Raw genomic sequence first — 17,451 nt, 5'->3', positions numbered from 1 at the left:
AATAGTGAGGGGTAAAAGCAACTATGTGATGGTATTTCAGCTTTGTGATGTAGGAGAAAGGTGGGGCCCTAGCAGATGATACCCTGAAGCACTGGGGTGGTAGGCCCTCTCAGATGTCAGGGCTCTGAGCCAAAGTTATGGCTGTCCCACCCCAGTTATGGTTCTGGGTCTACACCTACTCACAACCATAAAAGACAACAGTAGCATTTGTTCATTTTTGTTTGATGAGATAGTTGACTATTTAAATCTATTGAATTATTGCAGAGTAATAATTAACTTTTGCTGCAAGTTCTTTGTTCTTTATAAACTCTTTCTCCAGGTACCAAATATTGATGCCATTGATACTTGTAATAAACCTTAGACCAGAAAGCAGTAAGGGAAGTAAGTTGAGTTCCTCTTTAAAAAGTTTTTGCAAAATAAAGTGATGCCAAATTAAAATAGGGTGGTTGAAATCAATCAATGGGCATTTGCTAATCATCTGTTACGGGCCAGGTACTGCAGGGGTACTAGGATACCAAAACAAAAATAAAACATTCCCTGCCCTCAAGGCACTTACTTTTTGGTGGTGGTGACAACATGTTCACACATGCATGAGAGAGAGAGAGAGAGAGAGAGAGAGAGAGAGAGAGAGAGAGAGAGAGAGAGAGCGCACACGTGGGTGCACACACACATGCACACATACACACACGACACACAAAACAGACACAAGGCAACTTTAGAGGGAAAAGTACTATCAGCTGAAAGGCTTGACCTGGGTCTTGATGAAATCCACAGATTACAAGAGGATATGAAAAGAGGCGGGGTCACTCCAGCCTTGGGGGGCAGCCAGTGTACAGCATAGAGAAGGGATATGCACGGTTGTGTGTAACAAAAAAACCGATATGGCTACACTTAGAGTGGAGGGAGGAGAACAATGGGTAAGGAGACTGGAGAGGTGGGAGGGGGCCATGGAGGCGAAGAGGTTTAAATGTCAAACAAAGGATTTTATTTTTTATCTCCAGAGGTAAGAGTGTATGGATCAGGAGAATCAAATGTACACTTTGGGAGAATGACTTTGGCAGTTGTATGAAGGACGGATCATAACAGGGAAAAGAGACCTCAGGCAGGTAGATCAAGCAAGAGGCTATTGCAAATCCAGGGAAGGGGTCACAGGAGCCTGAAGGTTAGCAGCTGTGTGAGTGGAGAGAAGGGGACCTATGTGAGAGATGCCATGGGGATAGAAAGGACAAGACTTAGCAAGCGGTAGGACAAATGGGGTGAGAGGGAAGGGTGGAGGATGACACCAGGATTATGAACCTGAGCAACTGGAAAGAAGATGGATGTCCTTAATAGTTACAGGGAAGTTTAGAAGACAGGTGGGTTTGAGGAGAATGCTAATGAGTTTTGTTTTTATCAAGTTGAGTTTCAAATGCCTTTAGGACATCCTCTTTGACATATCCAATGGGTAGTTGGTGATGAGGGACTAGAGTTCAGAAAAAAGACTAGAGCTGGATATTTCATCTCAAAATCATCTGCATAGAGATGATACTTGACCCCACAGAAGCTGATGAGGTCACCTAATGAGAGAGTGTGTAGAGAGAAAAGAGATGAGGACCCAGAATGGGATCTTGGAGTATGCCCATGGTTCGTGTGTACAATAAGGGTAATGAGCTAGCAAAGGAGACTTACGAGTGATCAGGTAGGTGGGAGGAGAGCCAGGGAAGGGCACTGTCACAAAAACCTAGAGAGGAGGGAGAATCAAAGAGAGGGTATTCAACAGAGATGCTACCAGATGAAGAAGGAGAAAAGACTTGGGTCTGGCTATAGCACTTTTCTGCAGCAACTGCCCCAGACCCCGCTTGTGCTCTAAAGTTGATTTCCGAGAGTGCGGTTGCTATATCCCCTCAGGGTTCCAGGAGTGTCCCTGAGAGTTTGATCTCAGTCAGATGCAAACAGTTTTTAAAAAAGTGTATTATTTAGCAAGTCACTTAACCTGATTGCCTGGTCAAAAAAAAAAGTATTTTGCTATGATGGGATAATAAGAAAAGTCAGTACAAAACATCCCCCCGAAAAGTCTGTGATATGCTGCTATCCCACAAGTGCATATAGAATCCAGAGGAAAATGGGCCGAGCTTAGACATTATATATGGCAGAGAGGAAATTCATGGCTCCTGGAAGACTTTTTTTGCTGGAGCCCCCAGATGTTATGTGTGGTTTGGATTTTCCTCTGGGCTCTTTGTAGAGCCTTGAATCTATATCCAGTTATCTTTTGGTTCCAGATGCTGACCCTACCCAATCACTGATCTAGTGATGCTGCTAGGATACCAAATGGGATCGATGAGGTTCTCCTCCAGTCAAAAGGGAGAGGGAGGTGACCAAGCCCTAGGGCTTTGCTTCTCATCTCCTCCTGACCCCCAAACGATTCCCTCTCAGCGGTTTAGTAGGATTGCTCTTTCCCTCTCCACTTTTTGTTTTTATTTTTTTTTTTGGGGGGGCTAGGCAATGGGGTTAAGTGACTTGCCCAGGGTGACACAGCTAGTAAGCATCAAGTGTCTGAGGCCGGATTTGAACTCAGGTCCTCCTGACTACAGGGCTGGTGCTCTATCCACTGTGCCACCTAGCTGCTCCCCTCTCCATTTTTTGAATCTTTTGAGTCTCAATTGGCTTGATATTTTACAGACATCTGAACCACAGGCTATGACCAAATATCCTCGCCCAACCAGAAGAAACTTTCTTATCATGTTAATCTAGTTGATTGAAGACCTTTTTTTTTTTTTTTTGGCTAGGCAATGGGGTTAAGTGACTTGCCCAAGGCCACACAGGGCCACACAGCTAGTAAGTGTTATGTGTCTGAGGCCGGATTTGAACTCAGGTCCTCCTGCCTTCAGGGATGGTGCTTTATCCACTGTGCCACCTAGCTGCCCCAATGGAAGACCTTTTCACACTTAGTCTAAAGCCTCTGATTGGTGTATTCAGGAGAGACATTTTCTCAACTAGTTATGGTATCAGGGCTCAACATTTTGGTGCTTACTTTAAATGGAACTGGATGATTTAATTTAGTCAATTGAGATTCATCTGTACATGGCAATTAGGACATTACTGCTAACCTTGGAACTAGCACTTTCAATGGAGTGATAAGATTGGAAGCTGGATTGCAGAAGGTCAAAGAGAAAGTGAAAGGAGAGGAAGTGGAAGGCCAGTAGCCCCCATACAGTTTATAGTAGAATTGCTAGTGTTGCAACAGGAAAGTTAAAAGGCATCTCCTCAGTGGGGATCTCAGGCAAAGGACCCTTAGTGGTTTAATGTTGAACAAGTCAGACAATTTCATTTGAATTTAACCTGTGAAAGGAGTTTAATACAGGACTGATTGCATAATTCAATAAAGTTAGCTTTTATTACAACTAGAAAGAAAATGAATATATCACACAAGCATTAAGCCTATTATTTTGAGACATATTACAAATACACAAATTTTTTTGTATCAAAATATTCAGGAGTCAAACCTGTGCCTATCTCAATAAATATTCACAAAGATCAAAATTTCTGAAAGAAATTATTAGTCTAGTAATTCTCATCATGGAACCAAGTGGCAGCCAAGATGATATGTTGCAGCTATGGACACATGGTAACAATTGCAGATAAAGGCATTTTTGTGGAAACCATAACCACTTTTAGTGCAGACCCTGGACAGGTACCCAATTTGCCCCACCATAAACATAACTATCACTTATCCTATAACTGAGCACCTCAGGTCATTACCTCTGGACATCAGGTAGCTTATTCCCAAAGCCCTAATTTGTTTTTGCTCTCGGGAACTACAAATCTGTGTTAACTTTCACCCACATTTGAACCTAACCCTTCAGGCTTCATTTAAAGGAATAGAATAAGGTGAGAAGTAGCTGCAATTTTCCCAGATATTTCTTTTGCAATCGTAAAAGGAGACATTTACATAGTCCTCCAATAGGGGTTGAAGGTAAAAAGAGTTATCTTAGTCCAATTAGAAAGGCACAAGTAGAATTTCAAATTCTATAAGCTTACCTCAAACTTCATTTGAACATGAGTTCCTTTAATGTTGGTATATAGCTGCCATAACTATTCCAATCACTACCATCCTAGTAAATAGCCACCTGATTGGGTGGTTAAGTCCAATACTAGGTGAGACATTGGATGAAATTAGAGAAATGGATTTTTTTGGTAGGCTTATGGTATAAAATGTGTTTACATTCTATTTTAAAAGTGTTCACATTATTATATTATGCAAATTTTTATTTGAGGTTTTCTTTTTTTTTAGTTTTTATTTTATAATTACCTGTAAAAAGTCAGACACGGAATCTCATGGAAAAATGAAGAAAGACTTTCCCTTAAGAAATGGATTTTTTGGCAGGCTTATGATATAAAATGTGTTTGCATTCTATTTTTTAAAAGTTCACATTATTATATTATACCAATTTTTATTTAAGAGCTTTTCTATTTTTTAAAGTTTATATTTTGTGATTATCTGTAAAAAGTTAGACATGAAATCTCATGGAAAAATAAAGAAAGACTGTCCAGTAAGGGGATGTCTGGTGGAAGTCTTAGATGTCTCAACAGGACTCTGACAGAAAAGAAGCAACTGGTTTTGCATCCAGGGAATTGAAATACTTATCAGAAAGGGCTCCGGTTAAAATTGGAAGCTTTTCTGCAGGTATAATATCTCCTGCCTTGGTTTCGGATAGAGCATTTGCTTTGAAATGAGGCAAAGAGGAAAAGAGAGAGAATCAACAACCAGCCTTGTATTTCTCCAGTGTCATAGAGACAGACCTGTCAGTTCCTAAGGAAGCTGCTGCCTTTGGAACAATTTGTGCAGCTGCAGAGATTTCCAAGGGAAAGGAAGTTTGTTTTCTTCCTGTGCTCCAACTCGTCACCATCCTCCACCCTGCTGGCACTGCCACCTTGAGCTCAGCCTTGTTTCTAGACACTAACTCCAGTGTCCTGGCCTTACCCCCCAACACCCAGATGACTATGAATGTTCACTTTCCCTTCTGTTTGGGAGGGGTTGTAGGAGAAAGGAAGATTTGACTAGGGAAAGTCTATACTTTGTGAGGGATTTCCATGAAGGCTCAGGGTTCACCATCTAAATAATACAAGGATTCTAGCTAGCAAAGGCCACGATCTTACTTACAGTATCTGAACTCTAAGCATCTCAGGTAACCCCCAGCAGCAAATTAAGGGGTCTTCAGCAAAAAAAGAAGATGTAGGAAAAGAGTTGAGCTCATAACCAAATGGGGTCATTGGAAGACATATGAAAGCAGATCTTAAAGACTCTGCTGCACTGTTTTCTCTGTTCCACCCAGAATCATCATGACTAGAATTGTTCACAGGAAAAAGAATCTTCTAGACAGAGTTAGATGGGAAGAGGTGGCTTTGTCAGAAGTAGGAGGGGCAAGAAGGAAGAAACAACATTGCTGTTGGATTTTTGGAATTCTCTCCCTAGAAGAAGCAAGATGAAGACATCAGGACAAAGAGAGTCATTTAGCTCCACACATAGCCCAGTCAAAGCATACTCTGAAGAAGGTGCCAGCCTGTCAGCATGCTATAACTATTCCCATCACCACAATCCCAGTAACCACTGAGCCCAATGCTCCGTGATACATTGAGTCAAATTTAAGAAATGGATTTTTTCAAGCTTCTGATATGAAAGATGATTATAACGTATTTTTTAAGTGTTCACATTATTCTGAAGGGGGTTTCTATCTCTGGGCGGAGAGAAGGCTGGTGTGTTGCCAAGATACCATCGAGAGCACTGACAGGGACAGAGTTTATCTTCATGATCAGGTTGGGACAGATAGAACACTCTTAGCCCTGAAACACTATGACATAGGAGTCAGATCAGCACAGAATACTTTTGAGGAAAGCCCTATTCTCCCTCACGCAAAATGCAGTATTGTTGGCTGGCTCTCCAATTCATTCTCCCTCAAGGACTCAAGAGGAGAAAAAGGCTAGCATTTTAGACTTAGTAAACCCTAGAGTGCCCAGTCTTATCCTTGGAAGTGGTCTGTGTGCATAGACTTACTTAGGTAAGGTAACAATATGGAAATAGCATGAGTAATATCAGTGTGCGGAAAGGTTAAATCATTGAGAGAGGAAATAGGAAACCCTGAGAATATATCTCTAGTCACAATCAGATAACAAGGGATATTTAGATCAGGGAACACAATAAAATATGAGGCCCTACTTTGAAAATCTCATCTATATCACATGCATCTGTTCACCTACCTGTCCCTGAACTGGAAGAAAAAGGAAAAGGATAGCCAGGTTCCTATGGAAATCAGAGCTTTCTCTTATTTTAAAGACATTTCTTTCTCTAAGTCATGGCTATTCAGCTCCCTGGTAGAAACATAGCACCAATCTGTGTTTTTATCCAAGAAAACAGACTAGATGCCCTGGGAGACTGAGCAATAGGGGCATATGTATCCATAGCAAGTCTTGTTTTGGGTTGTCCTTGCTAAGCCTTGTCTCTCCTTCTTCCCATTGGACAAGGTATGGCCTGACAGTTTTGTAGGATTAATCCACAGTCTATGAGATAAGAGCTGAGAGAGGTGGGAGGGGTGGGGTGAAGGGTTAAACACAAAGGAGAGGTAGCTCCATTTCTTGGTTCCATCTAGCTTTCACAGGGCACCTGAATCTATTTTTGCTTATGTTTGCACATAAATGTTTATGTGGAACTTCATTTAAGCATATGTAGTCACATACAACAGCGATGCTTACATGTACGCCCATTGAAAAACATAGTTAGACCCAAAAGCATTCAGCTGACCACAGCCATTGCACAAAACCAGACCCTCATTCAACTCATTGGTTGCTCAGCTTTAGGGGATCTCAGGAGGAGATAGAAGATTCATTGATAAATTTCTCTGGTCTTTCTCAGACAATACAGGAAGATAACCCATCAGGCTCATGGTATCTTTACAAACTTTCTGTAACTGGACTACTTTGTCATGTGGTAAGGCCCAACGCCAGGCCTGGGAGACACTTTGGGCATTCCTGGAGTTTGTGTCGAAGGGATGGCCTCCCAAGCCCTTGCCCTGTGTGATGTTTCGCACCCAGACTTGGAGATGAGGCAGGAAGGGTAACCCTGCAAATTCATATAGTTTGGAAGTTTGGGTCAGTGGGTCCCGCACCAAGTCCTCATAGCGTATTAGCAGGTAGCGTTCTCGTAGGGAGTCTGGTAACAACTGTGCCGCCTTATAGATCTCCTGTTGGCTTTGGCAGATGGCTTGCATCAAGTGATAGGGCCGGTCCTCACTCTTCATTTTATTCCACTGTTTCCCCATGACAACATGGCTGTCGTGCATCAGCTCCAGTTCTGTGTTTTGCCGAGAGCAGAACATAGCCCTGGGGTCTCGCACAAGGTGAATGATGTGCAGGTTGAGGGAGGGGTCGGTCAGCAGTGGCTGGAGGGTCATCAGGTTGAAGAAGCGCACCTCCTTGAGCACCACATGACTGTAGGACTTACAGGCTTCTTCTACCATGTTGAAGGGCTGCTTGCCACACAGGATCCTACAGTCAGCTGAGGGGATGATGGCCTCTCTATTAAAGAGATGGCATGCAGGTGGGGAACACAGAGCCCTACTAGTTTCCCACATGAAGAAGCTGGACTGTTTCCTTGGACCCTGGGCCATGTAAGCATCAAAGACAGTCATGTCACAGAGAAAGACTGAACGAATCAAGTCTCTCACGGCCATCTGCAACTGCCCAGCACTGCCAAGGGAGAGGGTCATCCACACATGCCAGGCTGGCTCCATCAGGTAAAAGACATCTGGGTGCTGGCTGAAGAGCTGGCCCACAAAGGAGGAGCCAGAGCGCCACGAAGACAAGATCAACACATGTGTAGGGCTTGACTTCTCTGCTACGTCAGGACAGTGACTGGGGCTGGACAACTGCTGGAGGAAGAGGAAAGCTAGAGATGGGAGTGCCAGGAAGACTAACAGCCTTGCTCTGCTTACCCAGAACATTGTGCAGGAAGCAAGTAGGCAGCCTGTTGGGGACAGGAAAAATGGACTGTATGAGACTGCTGGGTATCCAAGTGCTGGCACATCTGCCTTCTAGCCAACCAACCCCAACCTACCTGTTACCAACTCCTACTCTGCCATGGCTCAGCCCAACAATGCCTGAACACAATTCCACCTCACCACCTCCCCCCTTCCCCAGTCACCTCCTATCTCCTACAAGATGTGAAGGAGTCCTGGGGCTCAGTCCCTTTGATCTCAACACTTAGAACAGGAATTCTTAACCTGGAGTCCGTATAACCTCAAATGGTTTAAAGATAGATGTCAGGGATCCATGAATTTGGATGGTAATGAAAAAAAAATCATATCTTTATTTCAATAGAATTGTTTTTCTTTATCATCTTATGTATTTCATTTTATACATTTAAAAATATTATTCTGAGAAGGGTCATAGGCTTCCTCAGACTGCCAAAAGAGTCCAGGATGCAAAAAAACAAAATCTCTGAGTTAGAGTTTTATACAGAAAAGTCAATCCTGGCCCCATTTTTCACTCATACTCCTGATAATTACTATAACCTAACCAGTCATCAGAGAATTTTAGATCTTATCTCCTCACTACTTCTTTCCCATAGCAAAAAAACAATGAAAAGCATTTATGAAGCCTTCAAAAATACCAAAACACAACCAAAAAATTCCCTGCCACAAACCTGATTTTAAGAGAGAAAAGAGATTATTCCTCCTGGAATGTTCTGGAATTTGTGAATTCCAAAGGACATTTCTCAATGACTGCTATCTTAAAATCAAGTTTTTTCTTCATTTATTTTTCTTTTAAGAATTTTAAAAACAATCATCAAAACAGAGATGGTGTAAGTTTCCAAGTAGAGTTTTCAAATTCCGTTTGTTGGTATTTTGATGAAGGAAAAAATATGAATTATATAAATTAAGACAAAATACGAGCAAAACATATTTTTTTGTTTCCTTTCCAAATCCTGCTGCATGAATAAAGACCTATCTCCTTTCTTGCTCTTGGTTAAAATAGGGTCGTAGTGAGTGTGTAAGCTGTTCTCATTCTGCTGAGCTCACTTTGTGAGGACATCATAGGAATCTTTCCACTGTTCTTCACCTTCTTTATATTTTTTCTTTTTTAAATTTATACCTACTTTTATTTCTTTCATGCTATCAAAAGTTTTTGTGAAGCTGGCTAACCATTCCTTTAAGGTTAGGAAACAGAAATCCAGCAATATGGAAGAAAGAATGGATTTTAGAAGAGCAGACAGGAAGCAGTAGACAAGGAAAAATCTCATAACTGGGAAGTTCAGGTACATAAAATGAGGCAACCATGAGAATTTGACTTTGGTAACAACATGGGAAGTTGTGAGCTGGCTCCTGCAAAGGCTGATTTATGTTTGGTCTCTTCACAGACTTCCCTTGGAAAGCCCCCTGTCCATTCCCATCCTGAAGAAATGCTAAAGTTGTCATCTTACCCAACTCGGAAGGAATATTATAATGACACAGAAACTCTACATCCCTTTAATTCCAGCATTTTTCACCCATCCGCTTCAGACAAATAGAGGGAGGCCAATCAATACCTCATTTAAAAAAAAATGAACAGAAAACCCTTTGCCTGAGTCCCATATTCTTTAGCCCCACATGAAAGTCATGGAGAATCTTTTCAAGGGCGTGAAGTCGCTGGCAATGATAGAATAAGGAAGGGTTCACCCAAGACCAGAAGTCATTCAAACTCAAGGGTCTTTCCTAAGGAAAATATGAAGAGCAGCAATAAGGGCAGAAAACAATAAAGAGAAAGGACTAGAAGGGATGGGGAAGGAAGGAGGAAAGGAGGTTAACTTATAACCCACTGTAATAAACCTAGGAAAGACAATAACTAGGACCTGTAATTATCTTCTAAGATGACTAAAGCACTCACAAGTGCCTCAGAGCAAGAGTAACCCCCTTTAACCTCCCAGACCCTAGCTTTAAGTCTCGTTCTTTTCTAGAATCTACTCGTGGGCATTCTTGCCCCGACTTCTCCTGGCTTCAAACTCTTCCCGTTCTGGGGCCCAGTCTCCCTAACTATGTTTTTGGACTGCCCTCGGCTGCCTAAGACATCTGACCCTGAAGAGTTGCTTCTCTGTTGCTTCCTTTCCATGGGCAGGCTCCCTAGCTCCAATGAGAGAAGACTAGGTTCTGTTGATAAGCGAGTCCTCTTCCTTGTACCTGGCTTCTGAGAAGCATGCTGGTTCCAGATGCGTGTTCCATGGGATTTCTTCTCTAAGCCAAATTCCGGGAGAGTCATTCTAGGCTTCATTCTGAGCCTCTCAGTCACCCATCATCACCCCCCAGGGAAATAAAGTTCAGTGGCCTTGTATGGCCACAGAAGAACCTTTATAAGCAGATGAGGACCACCTTTTAAGCAGAACCTTCCCATGAAGACTTCAGAATAGATCACTTGCCAGGAGAAAGGCCACAGGGCACAGGCGGTCAAATAGCCAGGAAACAGTGTATGTGTGTGAATGTATGTGTGTATGAGGTGTGTGTGTGTGTGTGTGTGTGTGTGTGTGTGTGTGTGTGTGTGTGTTGTAACAGTAATCAGCTACGTAGGGGATATATTTAGGAGCAGAAAATAGAAGAGCAGGATTACAGGAGAGGCGAGGAGCAAGGAAGATAGGCAAGTTTCTGGTTGTCCCCATTTGAGTTAATTCCTAGCTCATGAGACTCTAGCTAAGTGTTTGAGGAAGGGGCACAGTGGGGAAAGATTCTTGTTGTTCAGTTATTTCCATCATGTCTGACTCTCTGTGACCCCATTCAGGGTTTCCTTGGCAGAGACATTTCAGTGGTTTGTCATGTCCTTCTCCAGCTCATTTTACAGATGAGGAAACTGAGGAAAACAGGGTCAAGTGACCTACCCAGGATCACACCACAGGTAATTGTCTGAGGTCAGATTTGAACTCAGGAAGATGAGTCTTCCTGACTCCAGACCCAGCACTCTATCCAATGTGCCGCCTAGCTGCTCTTAGAAAGATTGTCAGTGTCTAAAAAACCACCGTCAGTAAAATAGTCTTTCACAGAAGCCAGAAATAAATATTTTCCTGCTGTTCTACAATTACTTCTCTGTTCTATTCATGGTTCTCCATTGAACTGAATAAATGAAAAGGCATTTATTAAGCCTCTGCTCTATACCAGGGATTGTGCTAGGCGCAAGGAACACAAATCTAAAAACAAGAGGCATAATAGTACAGCATTTATGGGGGGTGGCGGTGGCCTGAAGAGCCACAGGGATTTTGAGTGGAGCCATGAGGCAACTGGAAGAAGAGGGGGGGAAAGGAGGAGGTAAAAATCATCTCTGGACGTCCAAAATTTTATACTCAGACTCCTACCTGCAGCTTCCTGTATCTAACTCCTTGTTTTTTCTAGTAGATAGCTACAGAGAGAGAGAGAATGTGTGTGTGTGTATATAAACATCTATATGTATATATATATATATACACACACACACATATACATACACATACTACACACACACACACACACACACACACACATATACAAGTAGAACACAGGTTCTCCCCCTCCCTCCAAATATTATTGCATATGCCTAGAGAAAGTCCACATTTTCATTTGAATTTTAGAAACACAAATGGATACAGAAAGATAGGGAGGTGCTCTTGTTTCTGCCATGTGCTGTGTGAACCAGAAAGACAGCTCTTTTCTGGGAAGAAAGGAATGAAATAGGCATTTATTATTAATTACTATGTGCCCAGAACTTGCTAAGTTCTAGGAATAAAAATACAAGGAAAAAAGATGGTCCCTCATGGTCAGGAGGAGATTGAAAGTTAGTAAAATTTGTTCTTTCAGAAGGGGTTGATTGGGGGCGGGGGGAGGCAGGGTTGGGAGTCTATTTGCAGCATAGATATTTTGAAAAGAAAATTTGTTTTATGTAAGAGGAAAACCATGAGCACCTTTCTACCTCAAACCCATCTTCATTCATAGTATTGGAAATAGCTTTATGCTGCTGTATTCTGCAAAGTTTATAGCTTTTACCAGACCATACTGCAGCTAAGAAAAAGAAAAACATCCCTTTTTAATTAAGGAAAAAAGTATCCCCAAACACTGAAGTTCACGTTGTAGATTTGGTGTGTTTCTTATTACTTTGAGAGGTTATATACGAAATTGCTTTTCTGCTTGTATTCCTATGCAAAGCATGTCCTCTACTCTGCTACTAAGTAAAAGCTATTTAAAACACTACATTGTAACATTCTTCCTCTGAGTAATAGTAAATGAAAAAGGATTATGTCCCAACAATTATCAGAGAAAACAAATATGGTCCCTGCCTGGAAATTTCTAGTTTGCTTTGTTAACATAGAACTAAGAAAGTTTATAGCCTGTATTCTACTCATACAATACTTAGCAAGACTTAGCACGTAGCAGTTGGTTACCTCATTTTCTGGTTAGCTCAGGAAATTTTGAACCTGAAGAATGTTTTTTTAAATCATAGATTAAGGACAGAGAGGGGCAGTTATGAGGCAATGCTGAACCGGGAGTCTAGAGACCTGGGTTTAAAATCTCACCTATGACACCAGTTATGTGACCTTTGGGGAAGTCCTTTAACCTTTCTGAGCCTTAAGTCTTCTGTGTGAAATGGAGAACATAACACTTGCGTAACACCTACCTCGTGGGATTGTTATAAAGGAAATCTTTGTGCAAATCTTAAAGCTCTACACAGGCTAATATTCATATTACTCTGTTAATGGAGTTAATATTACTGTGTAAATTTAATGGGAATTAATATTGGTACCATGCATCTGTCAGGGAGAAAAGGAGATATTAATGTGGAATTCCCAGCAAGCATCACTAGATAACACTTACCAGAACCATTTAATAAGGAACTACCAAATGTCTCTAACTTATAGGGTCAATTTAATTTGGAAAACATTTACTGAGTGCCTACTATATGCGGGATAATGTGCTAGCTGCTGGAGGGGATACAGATAAGTGTACAGGCCCAACCCAAGAGGAGCTTAGGATCTAGTAGAGGATAGAAAAAATTTTACAATGACTTCAAGGATCTATCATTTGCATTTCAAGTCAGCATGCATTTACTAAGCGCTTACTATATGCCAAGCACTATGGGGAAGGAAAAAGGAAGGGAATAAGCATTTATATGGCACCTATTACGTGCCAGGCATCGTGGCAACCCTTTACAAATATTTGATCTTCACAATAATCCTGGGAAGGAAGTGCTATTATTTTCCCCATTCTACAGTTGAAGAAACTAAGGCGAACAGAGGTTAAGTGACTTGCCCTGGGACATACAGCTATTAAGTGTCTGAGGCCAAATTTGAACTCAGGTCTTCCTGACTCTGGACCCGTCTCTTAATCCACTGCACCACCTAGTTGCCCAGTATAGATACATCCCATATTGCTTTGTTTTGTTTTGTTTTTGGCTAGGCGGTGGGGTTAAGTGACTTGCCCAGGGCACACAGCTAGTAAGTGTTATGTGTCTGAGGCCAGATTTTTTGGTTTTGTTTTGTTTTTGTCATCCCATATTGCAGTTTTAATGATAAGTGCTTGCAAAAAGAAAACAGCTGTAGTTTCTGTATCATCATTGGTTGCTGGGATGAAGTGGTAGAAAAATTCTATGAAGAATTTGACATTCCACCTTCCTCCAAATCAAGTCAATATACATTCTGACCAATAGTGATTTCAATGTAAATTTGGGGGGGAGGTGAGGATAGGGGGAAATGGGGTGGGCATCTAAGCAATTATCCCAAGGGTTCATGAATGAAAATGAACTACAATAAAAAGATTTTTGAAAAAAAAATGCCCAACATTTCAACACTGTTTCTCCATCAAGGATAGTGGAATTGCCGCCTTTGGACCCTAACTTCAGAGACAGTCTGAAGTGCTTATAGAAGAGACAAATCATGAGACAAAGATAAACAAAGAGAAAGGTGGAACAAGGAGAACAAAGACGGGGTAAATGCCATATTAGACCAAGTACATATAGAGAGGAGATCCATGCTGAAGCAAATTCAATTGCAAGGGCATTGAGGAATCAATATTCTGAAGGAGGTAAAGACACAAAAGATGTGGGGGAAAATCTTGACTAAAAAAAAATCTTAATACCCAGAAAAGGTGACTAAGAGAACTTCAGTTTTTACCAATTTAAATGCCCCTCTCCCATCTAAACAAAATCTTTATGAGGGTCATCTACATATGAATTGATCACAACACAAAATGAAGATTTTTAATAAGTGATTTTAGTAGGCTTTTTCAAAAACTGTTGAACAATAGACCTCATCTTCACAATCTCATAATTATCTAAAAAATGTAGAGAATGTAAGATCCCGTCATGCTTTTCATTTGTCAATTACCACTGCCCCTCCCTCCAAAAAAGCATTTGACTTGGGAGAGCCCCGACACACTGCCCCACAGGGTCTTAAAAGTGATGAGGTATTTTCCACCCATATATTAAAATCATTAAGGACTCTTTGAAAGATGTAAAGACAGGAATAATCCTGTTCAATAACCTTCTGATAATAAACATCAATTGTTGAGTCATTTCAGTAATCTCTGACTCTTTGTGAACCCATTTGGGGTTCTCATGGCAAAAATACCTGAGTAGTTTGCCACTTCCTTCTCCACCTCATTTTACAGATGGGGAAACTGAGACAAACAGGGTTAAGTGACTTGCCCAGGTCACACAGCTAGTAAGTGTCTGAGGCTGGATTTGAATTCAGAAAGATGAGTCTTCCTGACTGCAATCTTGAGGCTCTATCTACTGTATCACCTAGTTGCCAAAAAACAATGGAGCCCCTTTGATGGTCTTTAGGGAGAACGTGGACAGGAGTCACACAAGATGGGTAGGTATGGAATGGGTGGTGTTTCTGTTCATTGAAGGAACTCCCAAATCAATGACCAACAGATCTTTCGGTGTAATAGATATATAGATGACAATAAATTATAAGGTAATATCGTATAAAAAGTGAACAATCTGTTGGGCTGTTGCTGCTATGACATACAGAAAGACAACACTACCCCTAAGAAACTATAACCTAACCTCTTCTAAAATCTCTGCTATTGGCTAGTAGTATTACTTCTGATTGATGCTTTAAGTAGGATGCCCGCAAGGTCAGAGGTAATGATGGGAATATCTTTATGAATCAGGTAGCTTTATAACGAGAGAAACTCTACTGTTGAATCACAGACTGTGCCCCTAATTCAAGCTAGCCTGACCTGGTAAATAGCTAGTAATGTCTCCCTTTGCTGACTACATAAAGTCTGTACACCTTGGCCTGGAATTCAAGTACTCCATAATTTGACCCCAAGCTATGTTTCCAACTTTTTCTCTTATAACTTCTCTTAACATATGGGACTATACGCTATTATCTGAACACAACCAGACTTTGCTACTTCCTTCCCTTTTTTTATACCATTCCATATATCTGGGATGCTCCCCCTTCCCAACATCCCTCCTCCCACCCCCTACTCCCAAAAGGAAGATGTAACTACTGCTAAGGCCTACTTCTTCCAAAAACCCTTCCCTGATCTTGTAGGCCAGAAGTGATTATTTTCCCCCTCTGAAAAAAAATGATATCCACTGATATTTATACAGCACATTCATTTTAGAAAAATGCTATACATTATATTATATTCATCCTGCTCTGTAAGGTAGGTGCTATTCCACATTTTATAGATGGGGAAACTGAGGCTAAGAGGTGTTAAGTGACTAGCTAGTCAGTGTTTGAGGTAGAATTTAAACCCAGGCCTTCCTGTCTCTGAGTCCTATCCATATACCATAATGCTTCAGTATAGCATTTTATAGGCCCCTAACAGGTATTTTAGGAAGACTCATCTTCCTGAGTTCAAATGTGACCTCAGACATGTACTAGTTGTATGATCCTAGGCAAGTAATGTCACCGTGTTTGCCTCAGTTTCCTCATCTGTAAAATAAGCTGGAGAAGGAAATGGCAAGCCACCCCAGTATTTTTGCCAAGAAAACCCCATATGGGGTCACGAAGAGTCAGACATGATTGAAACAGCTCAACAACAACAAAATATGTGCGATTGAAACAGCTCAACAACAACAAAATGTGTGCTGTTCATTTTCTAATTTGTATAGCTCTTTATGTTTCGGTTTATTTAGCTATTACTACTTCATCTATTTTACTAGCCAGGTTGCTCCTTGAAAGTGGAGACTAGTTATGACTATAGAATTTAAAAACTGAATTAAGAAACGAATGGGAAATTCTACAAGAAGCATATGATCAATTTAATCACTTTAGATCCCAGGTCCCACAGCTTCACTTCAGCTCCTTATTGCCAGAGCTCCAGGATTTTCCAATGGGATTGCCATCAAGCCCAGAAATCCAGCAAGAGAGGGGCAGTGGGAAGCAAGCTGTTAGGAAGTTGGCCAATAACTGGGAGACGGGACAGAGATGTTTATTGTTATAGATGTGACATGGTGTCACTATGACAGTCCCTGGGAACCCATAAAAGAGACAAGCATCTCCATTATGGAACTCCACAGAGCAATCTCTGACATTTGTGTGGCCCTTTTAGACACATCTCATTTCATTTTCATAGCATCTTTCTGAGGTGGACAGGACAGAGATACAATTCTGTTTTACAAATATAAAATTATTCTTAATTGGTGATTGACACATCAAGAAGCCCAAGGACTTAGAACTTGGAATCATAGGACATTAGGATCTAGAAAGAATCTTAGAGTTCACATTTTACAGAAAAGGAAACTGAGGCCCAGGGTGGCTCCAGAGTAGACCCTGACAATTTCTCCTACAATTTCTCATCTCAAGCATCCCTGCCAGCTCTGAAATGCTATTATTCTGTGATCTTGCTGAATTTAGAAATAGCTTCCTAAACTCAATCAGCCCTTCCTCACACCCTGCACTCTGCCCCTAGGCACAAGGGAAGCTCTAACTGCCCAAGGGGACTGGCTCCACTGCAGGGGATGCACACAGAAGAGCTGTATTCTTACCCTCTTCCCCTCTCTGGCTTCTTCCCCCTCTGGGCAGGCCTGGCAGCTTTCTTCCGTGGACTCAGGATCTCCTCCAGCTTCCAGCCTCCTACTACATTTGGCATAACTGTTCTAAGTGAGCCTCTTTTCTGGGAACAGTTTTATTATCTTCTTGCAGCCAGGAAATGACCCCACCTTCCAAGCCTGGTGTGGGACAGATGGCAGAGCCCGTCAGGGAACGGTGCTAGGGACAGCTCAGAGAGCCATATACCAAGTGGTGTGAGAAGAAGGATCACAAGAGCTAGAGAGAGCCCCGGGGATGTTTCCAGCACGGAAGCTTCACTCCTACTGGGCAGGGAGGAGCAGAGGAGGAGGAAGCAGGCTGACTCAGGAATGTGGACTCCTCCTGAGTCAGGAGCTTGCTGACTGCCTTAGGAATGGGTGAAACAGAAGGAATATGGGCAGAAAAGCCACAGACCCACCAAGGCCCCACCCTCTACCCTCTAC

General features: G+C 41.8%; 1 protein-coding gene across 1 annotated transcript; it reads right to left on the bottom strand.

Annotated features, from left to right (window-relative positions):
- Window positions 1–3,354: 3,354 nt before the first annotated feature.
- On the bottom strand, window positions 3,355–17,305 carry LOC110192535 (carbohydrate sulfotransferase 4-like). The gene is made up of 2 exons (XM_020963751.2): window positions 16,966–17,305; window positions 3,355–7,996 (listed from the first exon to the last, which is right to left on the bottom strand). The coding sequence occupies exon 2, from the start codon at window positions 7,971–7,973 to the stop codon at window positions 6,828–6,830; it is 1,146 nt and encodes a 381-aa protein (XP_020819410.1). The 5' UTR covers window positions 7,974–7,996; window positions 16,966–17,305; the 3' UTR covers window positions 3,355–6,827.
- Between the last annotated feature and the right edge of the window lie 146 nt (window positions 17,306–17,451).

This window comes from Phascolarctos cinereus, unplaced genomic scaffold (assembly GCF_003287225.1).
Source record: "Phascolarctos cinereus isolate Bilbo 61053 unplaced genomic scaffold, phaCin_HiC Scaffold_2;HRSCAF=192, whole genome shotgun sequence".
Lineage (NCBI taxonomy): Eukaryota > Metazoa > Chordata > Mammalia > Diprotodontia > Phascolarctidae > Phascolarctos > Phascolarctos cinereus.
The sequence above is the reverse complement of the archived record's forward strand: the minus strand, read 5'-3'. Positions and strand labels throughout refer to the sequence as shown.

What these genes read in the sequence shown, in the direction of transcription:
- LOC110192535 (XM_020963751.2), bottom strand. Translation starts at nt 7,973, where the DNA reads ATGTTCTGGGTAAGCAGAGCAAGGCTGTTAGTCTTCCTGGCACTCCCA.